We start from the raw sequence: 18,357 nt of genomic DNA on the forward strand, positions 1-18,357 counted from the left end.
GGCCAACAAATGTTACAAAGTTATCCTCTGCGCAAGATGCACCTTTTTATATCGGAACTTTCTCGAATGTAGTCACCATTTTTACAGTGAAAGAATCTTTGTCTAATCAGATTGCATATGTCAAGTGAATAGTGGTGCACATTTTGGAACGTAGGCAAACACTGGTGATTACATTGGAGTGAATGATGAGTCATGTATAAAGAGCCAATGTCCCTGACCTGTAGGTCAGATTTCAATGGCCAATGACTGTGCTCACCACTATCGTTGTAGTTTGACTGTCACTCATTTTTTCGGGAGCACAAGTTCACCCAATGAAGTGTTAAAATTTGTGACTCATAGTTTTGCTACAGTCTGGTTCTTCACTGTCACGTCACTACAACATGGCAATATTTGGGTCTGGTCGATTTGCCTACACCACTGTGAACTAGTTCATGGCAGTTCACGAGAAGTTCAGAAATTGGGCAGCTAGATTTCTGAGGTGCAGGCCCAGCGAGACACTCGAAACGAATGCAAGGATGCAGACGGGTGCAGGCGTTATGTCAGACTAATGTGCATGGAGTGCGTAAGTTTGAGAGGTCCTGAAGTGCAGGTATGATCGGCTTCTGAGGCATAAATGCACACCACACTTGCGTATACACATAAGACGTGCGTAAGCGGGGTTTAAAACGGCGCTCGCGCCCGTGTGCTGCGTTGTCTGCTGTGCTGCTGCTTCGCACCTGTACGCCTGCACAAAGTCGGCACCGACTGGAGTGGGTGTGGCAAAATCATGAACCAGCCTTGCACCTTTCCTGCACCTTTTGAAACGAATGGCGTGGTTCAGCGGGTGCCATTGCTGCACTGCTGAAACGAATGGCAGGTTGCAGCACCTCGTGAACTGGTTCAGATGGTGCAGGCGAATCGACCGTACCCTATATCTGCATTGTCATAAAAATGTTTGTTTGACTGTGCTGACGGTTTCTGGTATTGTCCCATTCTTTTTTTTTTTCGCCGTGTCCCTAAGTATTCACTTAAATATGTGCCAACAAGCTCGGTCTGCAATCCTTTTATAATTCTAGCTAGTAACTTCTGTTGCCGCTGCCGGACTTTCTCGCCTATCACAACTGCTTCCTTGTCCCTGAACATTAGAAGAAAGAAATGAACCCTGCCAATAGTGCCCGCTCTTTGCATACATGAGTGGAACTGGTCTTACCGACGTCCACATCCCAATGTCCCCTGTGAGTACCCAGCCACCTGGAAGCACTGTATCTGCAGTCTCCTTGGGATTTTTGAAGTAACCCTGGAAGGTCAAAGGGCTGCGGACACAGATCTGCAGACAACAGAGAACGGTGAAACAAAAAAACATTTAATACCATATTTACTTTTGTAAGGCTTGTAGGTCACATTTCAAAGCTACAAAATTTCAAAAACAAAGTTTAGCCAAAGGATACTAGCAAAACTGAATGCACTAGAGTAGTACTATAATACTATAATCTCAGAAATGGCAAGAGGAAAATTGTTAAAGATCGCTGAATAGGAAAATTTCTTAGTGCATAAGCAGTAGTTTCAAAACTGACGTAGCAGTGACAGCACAGCAGGCATGCAGTGCTACCAGCAGAGTGTTTATTTGGCCAGTAGGTACATCTTATCAAACAGCAAATGTTTTTAACAGCATGACAAAGGAGGGAAAAAGAGGGACTCAGTCCTATGCCTGTTCCTTCATCCTGTGTCATGTTGCTAAAAAAATATCATTTCACAAGTGTTATCAGGTCGACATCAGCTGTCCTGTGCAAGAGCTGCACCCTCTGAAGATTTTGTATAAAGGGATGTGGGGTTTACCTAAGCAAATATAGTAATGTGAGCCGATCAACTCAAACCGTATTATCTCCCATAATAGCTGAAGTTTTATTTCTTTGAGTGTATTTCATTTGAAGGTGTTACCCTCGCATGGACCAAAAAGGAGTATATTTTTTTTACACATCAGTTTGCTCGCACTACCATACAGGCGCAAAGACTCATTCACGAAACTGACTCCCTCGTTTTCAAGAAATGAAGCTACCTCTTAGCTTTATCATAGGCTGAAACAAATACAGCTATGGTTTGAGACAGCTAGACAGGTAGGTATGTTCGTTAATCATTTCAGATGCTGAAATTAAGCATCTGGCTTGTACAAAGGTGAAACCTCAGGTTATTCTTTTTTATCCTTCTTAAAACAGGGGGTGCATCTATCACTTGCATGAGTCTACATGGTAACTAAAGATTCAGTACGACATAGCAAGAAGCATATGCCGTGGACACGAAATAAAAAGCATAGAGAAGGGGGAAAAAAGATAAAGTTCTAACCTCCCCCTTGTCGTCTTTTGCAAAGTAGTTCATCTCTGGAACATCAACCAGCTTCATTTCAACTTCCGGAAAAAGACAGCCAACATTGTCTGCGGGAGGAGAAAATGAGTGCAGCTACAGTGTTCCAGCTGTGCACAGTTATGCAGAAATTACATATAGAAGATTGCAAATGGCTAGTGAACAGGTAAAAAAAAAAAAAAAAGGAAATGGCCATGTTGCAGGCAGATGCCTTTTTGTGTACGAAATGTAAAGTTAATTTAGCTCTTGAGCAGAAAGCTTTAATTTGTCCAGGGGGGGGGGGGGAGGCGAACTTTCCGAACCCCATTTATATATGTGTGTGTGTGTATGTGTGTATGTGTATGTATGTATGTATGTATGTATGTATGTGCGTATATATATATATATATTATAATAGTTGCACTTGAAACTTCTTGTGACCTGGAAGAATTGTTCACTGCAGTGACGGTCTTATATGAGTTTACAGAAGACCTCGTAGTAGGAGACAGTTCAGTTTCACATCTCGAGTCCTCTCACACCACCAAGAATCTGGCATCTCTCCGTGGTGTAACCTTCCTTTGTGAAATTGTTTTATACTTTGCTGTCATTAATACTGCTCCACCTCTTTTTGGAGAAACTGCAGCATCTCTCTCTCTCTCTTTTTTTTTTTCTGTGAGTAAGAGTATAAGTGCTGTTGCGCATGACTGCTGTTGATTCCGATTTTGATAGAATCCAGCTTGGCCTCACTTCGGTGTCCAGCGTGTATACAGGGTGTCCTAATTAACTATCATGCATAAAGACTTAAAAAAAAGAAAGGAAGAGCAATTGCATAATTCGAATAAAACCTAGTGCATACTGTTTTCTGCACAGTGGAGTAGTCGCCAGTAATTTTTCATTACTGAGATTTAATTAGGTAATTATAACTAATTATTTAACTTGCAAAGTACTGCCATAATTATGAAAGTGTCAACGCCGCATCCCTTTGCTGCGCCTACAAATGCCGTATTGACACTTTGATAATTGGGATAGTATGTCTCGAGTTAGATAATTAATTACAATTACTTAATTAAATGTCAGCCCTGAAAAAATTACTGGCAGCTACTCCACTTTACGGGAAACAAAGCGCACTAGGTTTTTTTCAAGTAGTGCAATTGCTCTTCTTTTAAATCTGGGTGCATTATAGTTAATTGGGACACCCTGTACATACTTATGTGCAAGTGACAATGTTTCCATCCCTAATAAGTGTTGTAAATTATTAGAAGAGATTTTTTTTTTCCTGAGTCGTTAGCATTTCTTACTGAAAAGAGAATAGTGAGACACATATCATTCACCTGCATTTCACACGCTATTGATAAAAGACTGCCGAAGAGGCAACTGAAGTCTGCAGTTTTTTTTTTCAGGGTCAGAAAAGTATGTAAAACAATTTGAAACATACATACATACATACATACATACATACATACATACATACATACATACATACATACATACATACATACATACATACATACAGGTGAACATACAGCAACATATTCATTCTCTAGGCATACTGTATATCCATACCTTTAGAAATAATCTTTAATTGGCTACCTCCTTTTCTTTCAAAAATATCTTTGTCCTGTGTGTACATTTAGATATATTGTGCATGTGCATGGTGTTTACAGTGGAAATTTAAAACAATGTTGAAATGAGAAAATACGGTTGAGGGAGTAGGTGCTAGTGCTTCTAATGCGCTTGCCCTCCTATTGTCCGGATTTGTGGAAATAAAGTGAAAGTAAGAAATAAAAGCCATGCATGTCAGGCAATGATGCGGTAAGCTATTAGCCACAATAAAGTTTTAAATGAAAAGGTCAGGGCAAGTTAAAAGAAACCTCAAATGATGTGGGTGACGAAACTCTGGTAATAATGAGAAGAAAGGAGGTTATCCGAGGGGCCTGATTTTTATTAATCATATCATGAGAAGTCAACAAAAAAGACATCAAGGACAACATAGGGGAAATTACTTGTACTTATTAAGTGAGTTAAGGAAATGATAAATTAATGGGAATGAAAGTGTATGAAGAAACAACTTGCCGCAGGTGGGGGAACGATCCCACGTCTTTACATTACGCATGCAATTCTCTAACCAATTGAGCTACTGCGGCGCGGTTTCCCCATCCACTTTCTTGGGTATTTATGTGTTACTACTGAAGTGACCTTGGGAGTGTTAGCCAGCGCCACCACTCGCAAGCCTTGGCGGCGGACGTGGAACATCATTTCTGCTGCAGGCTCCACGAGTACGTGATCTTTCTGGGTGAAGGCAACTGGTCAATAAACCAGCACATGCTACTTGAAGGCATCAATGTTGCCAGATTCGAGACCCTCGTTATGTAATAAACAAGAAGGAAGGGGATTAACCGAGGGTCCCGGTTTTTTTTATTATCATAAGAAGCCAACAAACACTGACACCAAAGACAACATAGGAGAAATTACTTTTGCTTAATAAATGAAATAAAGAAATGATAAATTAATGGAAATGAAAGTGGATGAAAAAACAACTTGCCGCAGGTGGGGACCAAACCCACAACCTTCGCATTTCGCGTGCAATGCTCTACCAATTGAGCTACCACGGCACCGTTTCCCCATCCGCTTTCTTAGGTATTTGTGTGTTACTACTGGAACTAATCTAGAGAGTATTAGCCCTATGTTGTCCTTGTTTGATGGCTTCTCATGATAAAGCTCTGGTAATGACACTTTAGGTATGTGTGTGTATGGGGGGAGGAGGGGGGTAAGATTTGGCTCTCCTGAAAGGGAGGGCCCCAGAGCACCCCCATAGTCGGCGCTTATGGCTCTTGCTGAAAGCCTGGAGTGCACATTTTATCGTGGGCAATAACTAGTGTGGGTCTGTGAAATTGGTTTAATGCCTTCATCAAAGTTTTGCTCTTAGACTTCATAAACAAACACCTATAGGCTCTAAACAAGAATGAATGAATTATGAAAGATGGAAATTTAGATTGAGCTCATTTTCAGACATAGTGTAATACCTAAACTTAGGAGCAATAAGGTGAACAGAAAACACATAGATACTATATCTGTTGGTGTTTTATCAAATCTCAATAGAAGAGCAAAGAAGAATCGTAGGCACTCACCTCCTCCTACAAAGTCGTATGGGAGTGTGCTTGAAACCACACTGGCTTCAGTGCTGCCATAAACCTCCACAAGCTAGGATAAAAAAGAACAAGCCAAGTGGGAAGGGACGATTTGTAATGGATACATCTACACGGAATATGTAGCAGGAATCCAAATTGTGTGTTCACCAACCACAAGCACTTTACACGGAGGGTCAAGTAAACAATAGCATCAGTAGCTATTGACTTGCATATAAGCTGCAGTTTTGTTTCTTTAAGCACATTTTACAGTCTTAGAGATGTTCTTCTTTATTTTTTAGGAACATATTTAAAAAAGCTGACATCATAATTTGGAAAGTGAAACTACTATGCAGAGACACATAAGTTCTCTCATTAACGTTGACCCCTTCAGTTTAAAAGAAATGAAGCTAAGTTCACCGCATAAGTTCACACAGGCTGAAACTAATAACAATGGAAATTACACCATGCCTATAGTTTGACATAGCTATGTCGGTTTGTTTGACTTTTGTGGCTGCTTCAATGAGGTGTTTGGCTTATATACAAGTGAAACAAAAGTATTCTTTTTGCAAATTTTTTTCCTCTTGGAATTAGAGATGTAGCAGTTACATGAGCCTATATGGTAACTGAAATATAAGATGCACCTGCCGTGGTTGCTCAGTGGCTATCGTGTTGCGCTGCTGAGCACGAGGTCGCGGGATCGAATCCCGGCCACGGCGGCCGCATTTCGATGGGGGCGAAATGCGAAAACACCCGTGTACTTAGATTTAGGTGCACGTTAAAGAACCCCAGGTGGTCGAAATTTCCGGAGTGCTCCACTACGGCGTGCCTCATAATCAGAAAGTGGTTTTGGCACGTAAAACCCCATAATTTATTTTTTTTACATGTAAGATGACCTTGCAAAGGTTAAAGTAAAAACCACCAAATGAAGACAATGATACAAAATGACAAAAAATAAGGCACGAAATGAGGTTGATGTTTCATAGTTTCAGTAGCTCTGCTGCACAGATCTGGTGAGTGCAAGTACTTGCACAGGTGGGACATGAACCCACGTCTTCACATTATGCATGCGATGCTCTTATCAATTGAGCTACCGCGGCACCGTTTTTCCATCCACTTTCAGGGGTATTTATGTTTTACTAATAAAACTACCTTTGAGAGTGTTAGCCAATGCCACCACTCACTAACCTTGGCGGCGGATATAGTACATTCTTTCTGCCATAGGCGTCACGAGTGCGTGATCTTATTTGGGTGACGGCAACTGGTCATTAGATGAAAAAAGAACTGGCCACAGGTGGGATATCAACCCATGTCTTCGCATGACACATGCAATGCTTTTACAAACTGAGCTATTGTGGCGCCGTTTTCCCATCCACTTTTTGGGGTATTTATGTTTTACTAAAAGAACTAACCCTGAGAGTGTTAGCCAGCGCCATAACTAACAGACATTGGTGGTGCATGTGGAGCATCCTTTCTGCCGGAGGCGTATATATATATATATATATATATATATATATATATATATATATACACGCACGCATGCACACACACATCATATTTATGCCAATAAAAGGTGAGGTTTTGTCTTGAAGTCATTCCCCCCCCCCCCTACATGCGAGGCTGATAGATTCAGTTATTGTTTCAATATGGCAACTGCAGGGCCACATTTTTTGTGATGCAGATTTTAGACTGCAGCTCAAATTGTAGCAGCTGATAAATCTTGGCAGTTGAAGCAGTGCCGTACTTTTGCATGTATAACCCACACCAAGAATTCAAAATATTTAACAGTAGAAGCGAGGTTGATTATATGTGAATTTTGCCTTGAGATGAGAGGACTTCAGCTTCAGCAAAAACGCTTACATGGCATCCAAAGACGCATCTGAAGAATTCTAAAACTTCTTTCTTGGCAGGTGCAGAGGTTGTCAAGCCGTACTGAAAGTTGCCGCCAAGCTCATCGCGAATCTTCTTGAAGACGTACTTGTCCCATACTGTGTCAGTTGTCACAATGCCCCTATGCACGTTCAAGATGAAGCATAGATTTAGAATAGTTTTGTTTCCACAACTGCACATTCATCTCATGCAAACAGCCAGTATGTACCGACAAGTGTGACGGAGGGAAAATTCCGTTTTAAATACTCAATACTCATTGCAAGTTACCCACCTTATGTTACGGTCACAATGTTTTGCTCTCAGTAACTCTTAATGAGCCTTCAGAGGAGCTTGGTCATTTTCAGTATACAAACACAATACATCAAGTGCACGGTCAGGATCACCTATTTTAAATATTATGCTTGATGGGATATGGCAAATTCATGACTGGCAGTCCAGATGTTGAAACATTGGTTCCAGCAACATTCCTTGTTTGATCACTGTTGATCATGGAGAGATTAAATGTAATTTATACTGAACAAATTTACAATGGATTAATTTGGTGCCCCTTTAGATGTACTTAGAAAGCATCACAGAAGTCACATTTGCCGGTAAATGGAACCTTGCTACTGGTACTATTTTGTCATTGCAAGCTGTAAACAGTGCACAGCAACATTGTGCTCACATTTCAATGGTAGTCGCATTTAAATGGCAGAAATGCTTGCATTGATTACTTTTTGAGAAGCTTGCGTTTCTGGTTCACAGCAAAGTTGAACACTGCTGTCTTGATGGCACTCTTGTGAACTTCAGAGTGAACCTGTAAGAAATGAACAGAAGATCAGAAGAGCTAGGGGGTTCTAATGATTGCAAAAAGAAAGTGCATAGAAGTCAAACAGAAAAGATTTGGAGGACTCTTAAGCTTCGCCTTTAAGAGTGGAATGTGATAGCCTTCAAAGATCCCTGACTGCTTCTCACACTTCCTGGCTACTGGAGCATATGTAACCGTAATGTTTACCGAGAAACGCTGGCCACAAACGCTATGCACAAAAGCGGGCTTTCTGGTAGAAACGCAGCCTCTTGCATAGGCCGCGATGTGGCGGAGGCAAACACCATCGGGAGGTATTGCAAGAAACTGGGCGCGCTGCTCCGTGACCCCCCAAGACCCTCGAGTACTGGCGTGCACAAATGGCGGATGCCGTGACCGGTCTATAAATGGCAGAAACGCTGGAAAAGGGGTTTCTTTGAGTTTTCGCGTAACAGAATTGTTTTCTCGCATAGTCAAATTATAATTCGACGCAACCATGTCTGTAGGTTGTGTGTAAGTTGTACTTTATGATTTTTATACGTATTTTAGCTTAAGAAATTCAATTAGTTCAATGACTTTCTTGCACGATATGGAGGGCCTGGGGTATGGGTGGGTCGAAAATCTTTTTGCCAAAACGACATCAGACGATGGACACCGGATGGTGAGCATAACGCTGACGCCGGATTTTCTGCGACATGGGGCCCTTAACACTATCGCGTTAAATTATGCACTCAATCCCACCACTAAATAACACCAACTATGAGGTATAGTTAAGAGCATGAAGACCAAAGTCAAAATGCATGCTCATAGGACCGATAAAGCCCAGTAGTGCCCTTCAGTCTCCTGGAGCATAGTCTGGGAGCTTTTTGCAAAAAGTGCCAGCCGTATCTTAAAAGGTCTTAAATAACATATTTTGTGAAGCTATCTTGGTAGATTACACTTCTGAAACACCAAACAGATAACATTTTATAAGAGCTAAGCTTTTCCCAAACAGCAGATTCTTTGCATGCCAGACAACTAAATAAAAGTGTAAGCTTGTGTGAATATGCTGGCTTCCACAAAATCTGGCTGGGGTTGATTTCTCAACAAGGAGGATTAGGGCAAACAAATGATCTATGAAAGTCTCTATAGTTTCTTTCCACACAAGAACAACCTATATGTATAGTAAAATACAAAATTCTTGAAGTTACACCGACATGGTACTGCACTTACAACACAAAATTCGAGGAAGGAAGCTTGGATTTGTGTTCTCTTCTAATGAGCCATTCATTCCCATGCTGAATGAACTTCTTATTCAAGGTACCCTGATGTTTTATTTTGTGATATGGGAATAAATACTTCTCAAATACTTGTTTAAAAACCTATAAAGCACTTCTTCCTTCTATACTATAAAATACTTATAAAAATAAAAAGGCAGAGAGGGGGGGGGGTCAATATGCAGCAATATCAGCAATATTAGTGGTCACGTATTGCACAACTGCTTGAATCTTAAACTATGATCATATCATTCAGTTGATTTGCAGTGGTGGATTACACAAAAATTACAATAGGGAAAGCTCAAAACAGTCGTACAGAAAAATGCAATAAAACACAGCAGAATTATCATTTCTAACACTACAAAGTGAAAATCATGAAAAATAAGTTGGTAAGATACAAAACACTGTGAACAAAATGAAATAGGGGGAGTTGTTTTAAACACCAAAACAAGAAATAGGGTTCAAGAGCTGTCACCGCTCTGGCCTGATTATTGGTCGATACCTATATTTGATCTGGAGAAGGTTTGCATATTTTAGAGGTCATTTCAGATAAAGTGACTTGGATGGAACATCAAGGGCATGTTACAGTGAATCCTTCTGCTGAGAAGATGTATTTCTGTAGTTTTATTGCTTTATGTAAACACTGACCAGCAACATTGTGTATTTTTCCTTCACAATAGCTGCATTTCCTGCCGATGTGAGGCTCTCATAGCATTACGAGTTCTGGAGATGACAGCGCTAGTGACACTGAAATTACTACAATGCTTTGATGTCCCTAACTAATGGTTAATTGGATATGAGTGGTACTAAAATCAGGCACCATACTTGCCATCATAGGGAACTCGAAATTCGGGAGATTTGCCGAGGGGGAGGGGTGACGACAAAAGAAAAAGAATTTGCTCATTTCTTGGGGCCACAACAACGTCAGAAGCAGCTCTGAACAAAGGCCAGTAGTTATTAGGCACTTCAGCACTCATACTGTGACCAGAGACGACTCGTAGCACTCATACTGTGATTAATACCGACTTGCTCAGCTTTTAGTTCTTTACCCCAATGTTCATAAACCTAACACTAATTTGTAGAAAATTTACGGTGGAATTAGACACCATTTCGAGAACCACATTGCACATGTCTACCTGAGGCATTGTCCGCAGCCATTTGGCAGAAGTAGTTTGTTTTTCCACAGGCCGATTTAGGTCTGCGAATCTGCAAAATCGGCACACTCACTCTAAGGTTCATCTAACTACTCCAGATCGAGCAACTGAATTCATCATTTGTGTTTTGTCGCTGTGTTTCTTTCAAGCAATTTTGATTTTGAAGGGCAATTCAGAGTGAAACATGCCTTGTAATAGATGCGATTGAGAAGACGAGGCACCATGGGCAGGTTGTGAGGCTTCAGTGCTTTCATATCATCCAAGAGAAGCTGCACATTTCCTCTGTAGAAGCCCAGGGTTGCACCACGCATCAGTGTGGTCACCTGGGAGTGAAACAAAGACAGCCTATTGTCAAAATAAAGCTGCCGGTGTACACAAACATCTGTAAGTCATATGTGATACCTTCACCTGTAGAAATGATGTTACTTCCCCAGTCACTACCTGATCAGACTTTATCCTGTGCAATTTATACAGGGCTGGAATAATTTAACGAAATTCTGGTCAGTACAAGTTTCAAGGGAACACCAAGGGCTCAACTTGCTCAACTTTGCAAACCTTATGTCGCAGATCATTGCTGCTTGCTGTAATTCGGCCTCTGCTCTGCACCTCCGGTGCCTGCAGTCTAAGTATTAGTACATGCCATAAGCAGTGTTTAAAAGTCTCCGGATGATGTCAGGCTATTCTAAGCGCACTTGTAGATGCGAATTTCAGTTTGAAGCACCATAATTTAGCAGCAATCTTTTGATCTTGTTACAGAAGGCTGCAATATACTGCAAAAAACTGTACTAAAATTTTATTATATATTTTTCTATATTCTCATTCTGATGCATAGGATACAGCCTGTTTTAAATTGTGCTTCTACTTGCTACACAGCACAAATGCTTACCAAATTTATGTCACAGTGACTACTGCCTTCATTAAAGTGTCCCTGAAATAGTTCAAATTTTGTAGACACACAGGGCACAGCTACAGTAAATCATTCGCACCACAATCTGTGTGAAGTGTCGTATATTAAGAGAGCTACAGACGATTACAAGTCTCCACCATAGCCATACATTTTCTCCTCCACTTGTTTCCGAGTGATAGGGGTTAAGCTCCGGCTTGACTGGCTTGTGTCAGGATGGGACATCGTGTCGTCTACTTCCAGTTGTCTAGGAGCGAGCGCGCAAAGCCTCTCCAACCTCTCCAGCAGTTGCCTGGCAGTTGATCCTAAGCAAGGGCTATCAAAGCAGCATGTGTTGCAAGCATTCTGTTGCAGCGCTGAGCGTGTCCGCTATTCTGGTAACCACAGGTGAGCTGGGCGTTTCGATGGATGGGTGGAGGCATAAACTAAAGTGCTTCCATACTACTACTGCTATGAAGAAAGCTTTAGCATAGATGTACGTGAGTGGCCTGGTAGGTCTGCACGGTCCAGCCACCCGGTGGCGCAGAGCTTAACCAGCAAAATGAAGAGCTAACTTTGCTCCAACCGAGTGTAAAAAATGTTAAACAATTAGAAATGCAACTTGTTCATGATTACGCTCCTGCAAAAAATTTACACCAGCAGCAAAGTAAAATACACTTCGTTATTGCTACTGTGTTTGGTTGAGGTCTGTGCCACCAAGTGACTTCACCATGCAGACCGTTCATGTGTGCGCCTCTGCTCCCCCTGTGAAATGGCATGATGAAACGGCCAAGCCCAGTTTGCTTGCACTTGTGTTTACTAGACACACGAAATACCATTGTAGTAATAGTCCTTCAACAGAAAGTGACAGCCATAAACATGCAAATCCTGGCACCGATCGGACAGCGACAGTTTAATGCGCTGCAGCCACTCCGCTCATCTGCTGGCTTGCAGAAGGACACAATGTCGCAGCTTGACATATTGCCATTTGCTACGTTTGCAGCCCAAAATGTAACAAAGGCGAATCATGGTGCTCGTGAAAGGAAACATTGAGATCAACACTGACCGTGGAGCTCCCATCAACATGGAGCACATTGTAACACAAGCAGACGACACTTGCTGTGTGCCAGAAGTCTTGAGTGTAATTATAAATTTTCCTTGTGCATTCTCTTTCTGTTTCTTGTTTTAGAGACAATTAGCTAACATTCTAACTATTATGAACAACTTTTGTTGGCTATAAAGTAAAAAAAAAAAATATTGATGACGTCCCCTGGGCAACCAATCGGATAGCTCGCCCTACAGGCATCATATGATCACCTCTCGCCATCTGGTCAGGGGCGGCTGAAAAGTCAGCCAAGTGGCATGCTGCGATCGGTAGCAACATACATTTGCAAAACCTTACAATAAATTACACACTTTATGCGGAGCACTTAGATGCATCAATTACTGATGAGAAGGGCTTACTCAGTATGTTTGTATGAAATCGTCAAAATTATTTCAGGATCCCTTTAATAGCACCAAGTATAATCTATTTACTGCCACGGTATCTCTCTCTTATATCTTTTTCAATGAAACCAAGCAAGAGCACATTTCATACTTACCTCATAGATGTGTTCATAAATATGGCCCGTTGGCAGGTAGCAGAAACAGGTGTGCCCTGGCTCAGCCCTCATTGGCTATTAAAAGGAGAGGAATGCATGTGTAAGAGTATGCTGATAAAAGGGAATGTGCAAGCAACATTCAATCATGCCTGTTCAATCAATCACTTAACACTGTGACACTTTATGGGCCAAACGGCTGCAGAAAGGGCACACACAGACATACACAAAAACCAATGAGTGAATATGCCACGGTTGCACGTCACAACAGCCAGCCACCTTTAACAGTCCGTTCATTGTGTACATCTCCATGTTGTTTACCTCCCGTGACATCATTTTCACGGGGACTGGCCTTCAAAAAAGTTATAGCTAACATACTAAAGAGGAATGCACTAATTCGTATGGTTTGAATATGGTGCATAAACACTTTTATTTATGTAATTGGAGAAAAAATAAAAGTCTGACCAGCACACATGTTGGTGCTTACACAGTCATACATAGTTAAATAGAGAACAGCCATTTTACCTCATTTATATCAGTGCAATTATATGCAATCTTGGACAAACCGTATGCAATCCTGCGAAATCATGTGTGAGGAACTAAGAACAAAGTGGTCTAGTGTGTTACAACATAAAACCTCCGTCGCCTTCCTGCATGACTTCCACTTAATGTTCAATTCGAAGTACTTGCTACTTATACACAGAGGCAGTATATCAGGAAAAAGAAAAGAAAACATTCCTGGCACATGTTTTATATTACTGCTTTATTGTTTTTACTTTCTGCTTCTGTTTTCTGTCTCCTTTCTTTCTTTGGCCATTTGTTGCTGTCTCCAAGTGTAAATACCTAGCATGCATTTCGCAGAAACGGTAGGTGGAAGAAACGCTTACACCTTTTGCATCTTGTAGTTTTTCCCGTGTGCTCAAAGAACTGAAAACACCACTTTCACTTGAAACATACTGTACCTTACAGATTGACAATTAAAGATTTAACAACTAAAGGCATCATTAAGTGACCCTCACCCCTGCCAGATGGTTGATGGCATTGGCCGTCTTCACGAGTCTCCTGTGTGTGATGGGCACACCTTTGGGCAATCCTGGGAAAAGTATGCAGTAAAATGCAATGCCAAATGAGTGCAAGCTTGGTGAACTGAATTTTCCATGAAAGAAGCATGAAAATAGAAATGAAATGAAGGGAAGACTGAACACTGCACTTTCCATGCTTTTATTTTCAAGATTCACTTTTTTACCAAGCATTATAAGCAAAAAAGAATGGTTATTTACTTACGCAGCTTAATTATTCTTGAAGCCTTTAAAAGCAACCTTCTAAAGAAGTTACAGAAGTGGAAACATATTCCAATGTAACAGTAGAACAATCAATATGCCTTATTGAAGAAACCTGAAAATGCGACATTAATGTTGCTCATTACAGTGATAGTCTAACATGATCATAGAAGAGTGAATATGGTCACTGGCTGGTCATGGTTTGGGGATGTGTAGTGAAACCGACGCTAGTCTTAGGGATTTGACTACACGGACATATGTTGACCAGTGATCAATTTTATGCTTCTGCAATTTGAGCAGCTGCCTTGAATTCATTATTTTAGATGTCATCTAGTCGAATTTAGTTGATTAGTTCATGTGCACAGTGATTTGCCATACAAATAATCTCTGCCCTTTTCAATTTGTACAATTGAAGTAGCAGAATTGCACTGCAAGCTGTAAGCACCATCCATTGTATATGAACAATTAATTGCAAGTACTGATAGTTGGGAATTTTCGAGAATTGAAAATTTGGTTCTTTATACAAGCAAATGCTGTAGTACTCTTTGGTCAAACACTTGAAATTTCGCAGTCCCTCTCGTAATCGCAGTCGCAGTCCCTCTCGTAAATTTGCTTCCAATTACCTTTTTGTTTAAAACTGTATTTTTGACAAAAATATTGGCATACTTCTCTTGCTCTCTCTTCTTTAACCAAGTACGCTGGCCCTACATATATATGTATAATGGAGCACATAGCGAAGTGGCTGCTAGCTGAAACTGGAAGTGCAAGGGCAAATCAAAGGCATGTTTTTTTATACTGCATTCCACAGCAGAGCAGGACGATGATTAACAATGCCTGTTCTATTACTACTATTGTAAATATAGACGAGAATAATCAAACATGCTCTTGCCTGTTGTACCACTTGTATAGAGGAGTCCATAGAGCATGTCAGGTGTTGGTGGCTGGTTGAATGATATAGATAAAACACACATTAATGAATTATATATACTAAGAAGGCTTGAAAGACCTCTATTAAAAGCAACTGTAATGTCTATTGCAGGAGCTAAATTTATTTTTAAATGCTATGTTGTTACACACCAGTTTCATTTATGCAGAAGCATTTTCCTCGTTATTCATTTTATTGAAGAGTCATTACCTGAACAAGTTATTCTTGTAGTATTTGCTATATTCACATTTAGTATTATTACCGGTGTACCCACATTTAGCAATCAGTGTGAGATGGCAATCTTGACAGGAAAGTAGCAAGTTCAAAGTTTCACGAAAGGAAACGAAAGCAAGACATATGACTATTATTGTTTGGGGACAAGATATGCCCCAAAATGAGTAAACTTTTTTTTTTTTTTTTAGAGTGATGACAGTGGTATAACTGTGGAACATTCACTACTGCAATCTGTAAAGTGTTGCATCAGCTGTCTGGTGGCACCATCTCCTGAAGACCAGCTAATATCCTTTCTACTGGAACCTTGTTATTATACAGCATAATGTAATTGACTGAAATCTGAGAAAGTGGATTGCCTTAAACACTAGGGAGCAGAATTTCGCCTGCGGCTTTTGTTTACTGGTCATGATTATACTAAGCAGAGCTGGTGCATTTATGCAGGAATTAAAGCTAACTGACCTGCCGACTACATCTGGATTTGGACATGGATGCAAAAAAGTTCAGATGGTTTCAAATTGAGCTGTGGAACTTTAAACATACACATTTCAATGCTTCAAGGCAACTTAGCGCAGAAAAATAAAAAAAACGGTTTCTCGTGCGGGTTAGGTATTATTGTTTTAGTTGCATTCAGTGTTTGTTAAGCATGATTGAAAATGCTTTGAATGCAGGTCATTTGAATACTTAGCAGGACACAGGAAGTTTGTTGGGAATACTTTTTTCAACACCATGCAGTACACCTACGATTCAGATTTTTGAATCTGTTAACAAAGAAATGCTTACAATGGGCTCTTGGATAGACTTTGCACCAAGTTTCTGCAAGCAAAGAGAAACATTTATAAACAAACGAATGGCAGGAGCAACAAATTCTGTTCTGAACTGTTCTGAAATTATATTTCACACACATAAATAATACTCAATACTATAATACTCAATAATACTCAATAATATAATATAATAATAATAATATAATACTCAATAATACTCAATATAATACTCAATATTTCTCAATATACTTACCATATAACAAAACATTCGACCATATGTTAATGTTTTCCTTTATGAATTTAATGCTTAACATAGAACAGCACGAAATGTGATGCAATGCAATATTTCTTGTTCTTGTTATGTTGTCATCCATTGCCTTTACTGGCTGATCCTAATAATACTAACAAGCCACTGTTCGAACTAACAGGTCAACTTTATGAATTTGTAACAGAAGCAGAATGTCACTTTTCCAGTACTGATGCATCAGTTTCAAAGTGATTGTATGCAAATAAATATTAAGCACACATCTAATTACTGTATAGAAGGTAGGAATAATGCAGAAAATTAGAAGTTAAACAACCAAAAATATAATACAAGTCTCAGGAAGTAAGCTACCTGTTCAAAAACATGGCCCCTGGTGTGAATGTTGAGCTTGTGCGAGTGCTACACAAAATAAATAGATAATATTCTTATTTTCACCATCGAAAATCAAATACACCGTGCATTTCTACATGTGACTACATCAAGAACAGAGTACTTATGTGACTACGTCTTGAAAGAGCCGAAGTGTCAGCATTACAAGCATGTCAGTAAACAAACACACAATATCAAGTGGCATTGTCTTTGGTGCCTTTGTTTCTCTTGTATAATAACAGCAGAATTATCAAGCACAGATGAGCAAGCAAGCAAAGCTCCCAATGCAGCCCTTTGACCTACAGGTCACTTGGTATCTGCACTACAGCACTGGAGGCAGGGAGACAATGGTTGGCTGTGTACCTGAACAAACATTTTTTTTTCCCTGGGTAATCCCAAGGCACTATGAAAGATTCTACAGAACTTCCGGCACACAAGAAACCAAGTGCACATAATCCAATGTCGGTCGAACAAATGTTCCTTTCTTGCAATGCTTTGATCAAAATGAAATTTGTTAGAATTCATTTAATGCTTTTTGAGTGGCCACAAGAAGACCCCATCCCTTCAAAAAAATAAATTTCAGTGAGGACCCCGAATACAGTGAACAGGCACTATAGAAAAGATCACTACAACAAAAAATCACTATTTCATCATAAGGGCGAAGCAATGAATGTGATAGCAAACTGTTGGAATATTACACGAAGTGTAAGGCTCATATCTGTTGTGGCAATATGAACTGCAGTAAACATAAGCCGACTAAGTAAACATGCGTGGTGTGGCATGTGCAGACACATGAACAGAGAAAACTTTGTGACCACGAGCAGCATCAGTTAGAACTACAGGGTCTTGTCAGCATTGCCGCACTGTGTGGACCTCGCATTCCCATACTGCAGCATTCTCACAGCAGGCACGTTTTGTGCATCTGCTTCTTGCTTTTGAATTGCAGGATTTTGTCAAAATTGCTGCTTAGCATTGGCATCCTGCTCCCATAGTGCCACATCTGGGCGCCCCCGGCTTTGAGCAGCAGCGTGCGCCGCACAGGCAACAGAACATTGTTTCTGCATCCTAACTAACGGTGTCGTCATTGCGCATATGCGAGCTCGCCTTGCTTCATTGTGATTAGCACTTCATGGGAGCCTCTCAGCCAGCATTCTGACAACACATGGGGGCATGTCTGAGCTAGGTGAGGGATGTGGTGCTTTGCTGCGGAAACCATGCACCGACAGGTAGCATTCTAGCTACCGTACATTGGCTACTATGCGTGGGAAAATGATTTCACAAGCCGACGGGGTCTATGTAGTCTGCATAGTCTGGGTAGGCTGTTTTACAATTCGTTTCAGCAAACAAAGTTGTCTAACCTGAGATGTTAGAATACAGCTTCTTCTGTGCACCAGTCTCTGGGATTGGAACATGAATAATGCCTAGACATCTATCGCAACTTAACGTTAAAATTCTGACACAAAGCGAAACCTTAAAGTTACTATGAGTAATGTAATGTTTTTCAGAAAATATAT

At 40.5% G+C, this 18,357-nt stretch overlaps 1 protein-coding gene across 4 annotated transcripts in view; it reads right to left on the bottom strand.

Moving 5' to 3' along the window:
• LOC135909460 (long-chain-fatty-acid--CoA ligase 5-like) overlaps positions 1-18,357 on the bottom strand; it is an 85,841-nt gene that overhangs the window by 12,905 nt on the left and 54,579 nt on the right. For all 4 annotated transcript variants that reach the window (XM_065441462.1, XM_065441456.1, XM_065441470.1 and 1 more), the window contains exons 7-16: positions 16,226-16,258; positions 15,176-15,227; positions 14,026-14,099; positions 13,010-13,084; positions 10,714-10,848; positions 8,045-8,127; positions 7,302-7,452; positions 5,445-5,517; positions 2,320-2,408; positions 1,190-1,306 (exon numbers count right to left, since the gene is read on the bottom strand). In XM_065441462.1, coding sequence (XP_065297534.1) covers positions 1,190-1,306; positions 2,320-2,408; positions 5,445-5,517; positions 7,302-7,452; positions 8,045-8,127; positions 10,714-10,848; positions 13,010-13,084; positions 14,026-14,099; positions 15,176-15,227; positions 16,226-16,258 — 882 coding nt within the window. The remainder of the gene's footprint in view (positions 1-1,189; positions 1,307-2,319; positions 2,409-5,444; positions 5,518-7,301; positions 7,453-8,044; positions 8,128-10,713; positions 10,849-13,009; positions 13,085-14,025; positions 14,100-15,175; positions 15,228-16,225; positions 16,259-18,357) is intronic.

This window comes from Dermacentor albipictus, chromosome 1 (assembly GCF_038994185.2).
Source record: "Dermacentor albipictus isolate Rhodes 1998 colony chromosome 1, USDA_Dalb.pri_finalv2, whole genome shotgun sequence".
Taxonomy (NCBI): Eukaryota; Metazoa; Arthropoda; class Arachnida; order Ixodida; family Ixodidae; genus Dermacentor; species Dermacentor albipictus.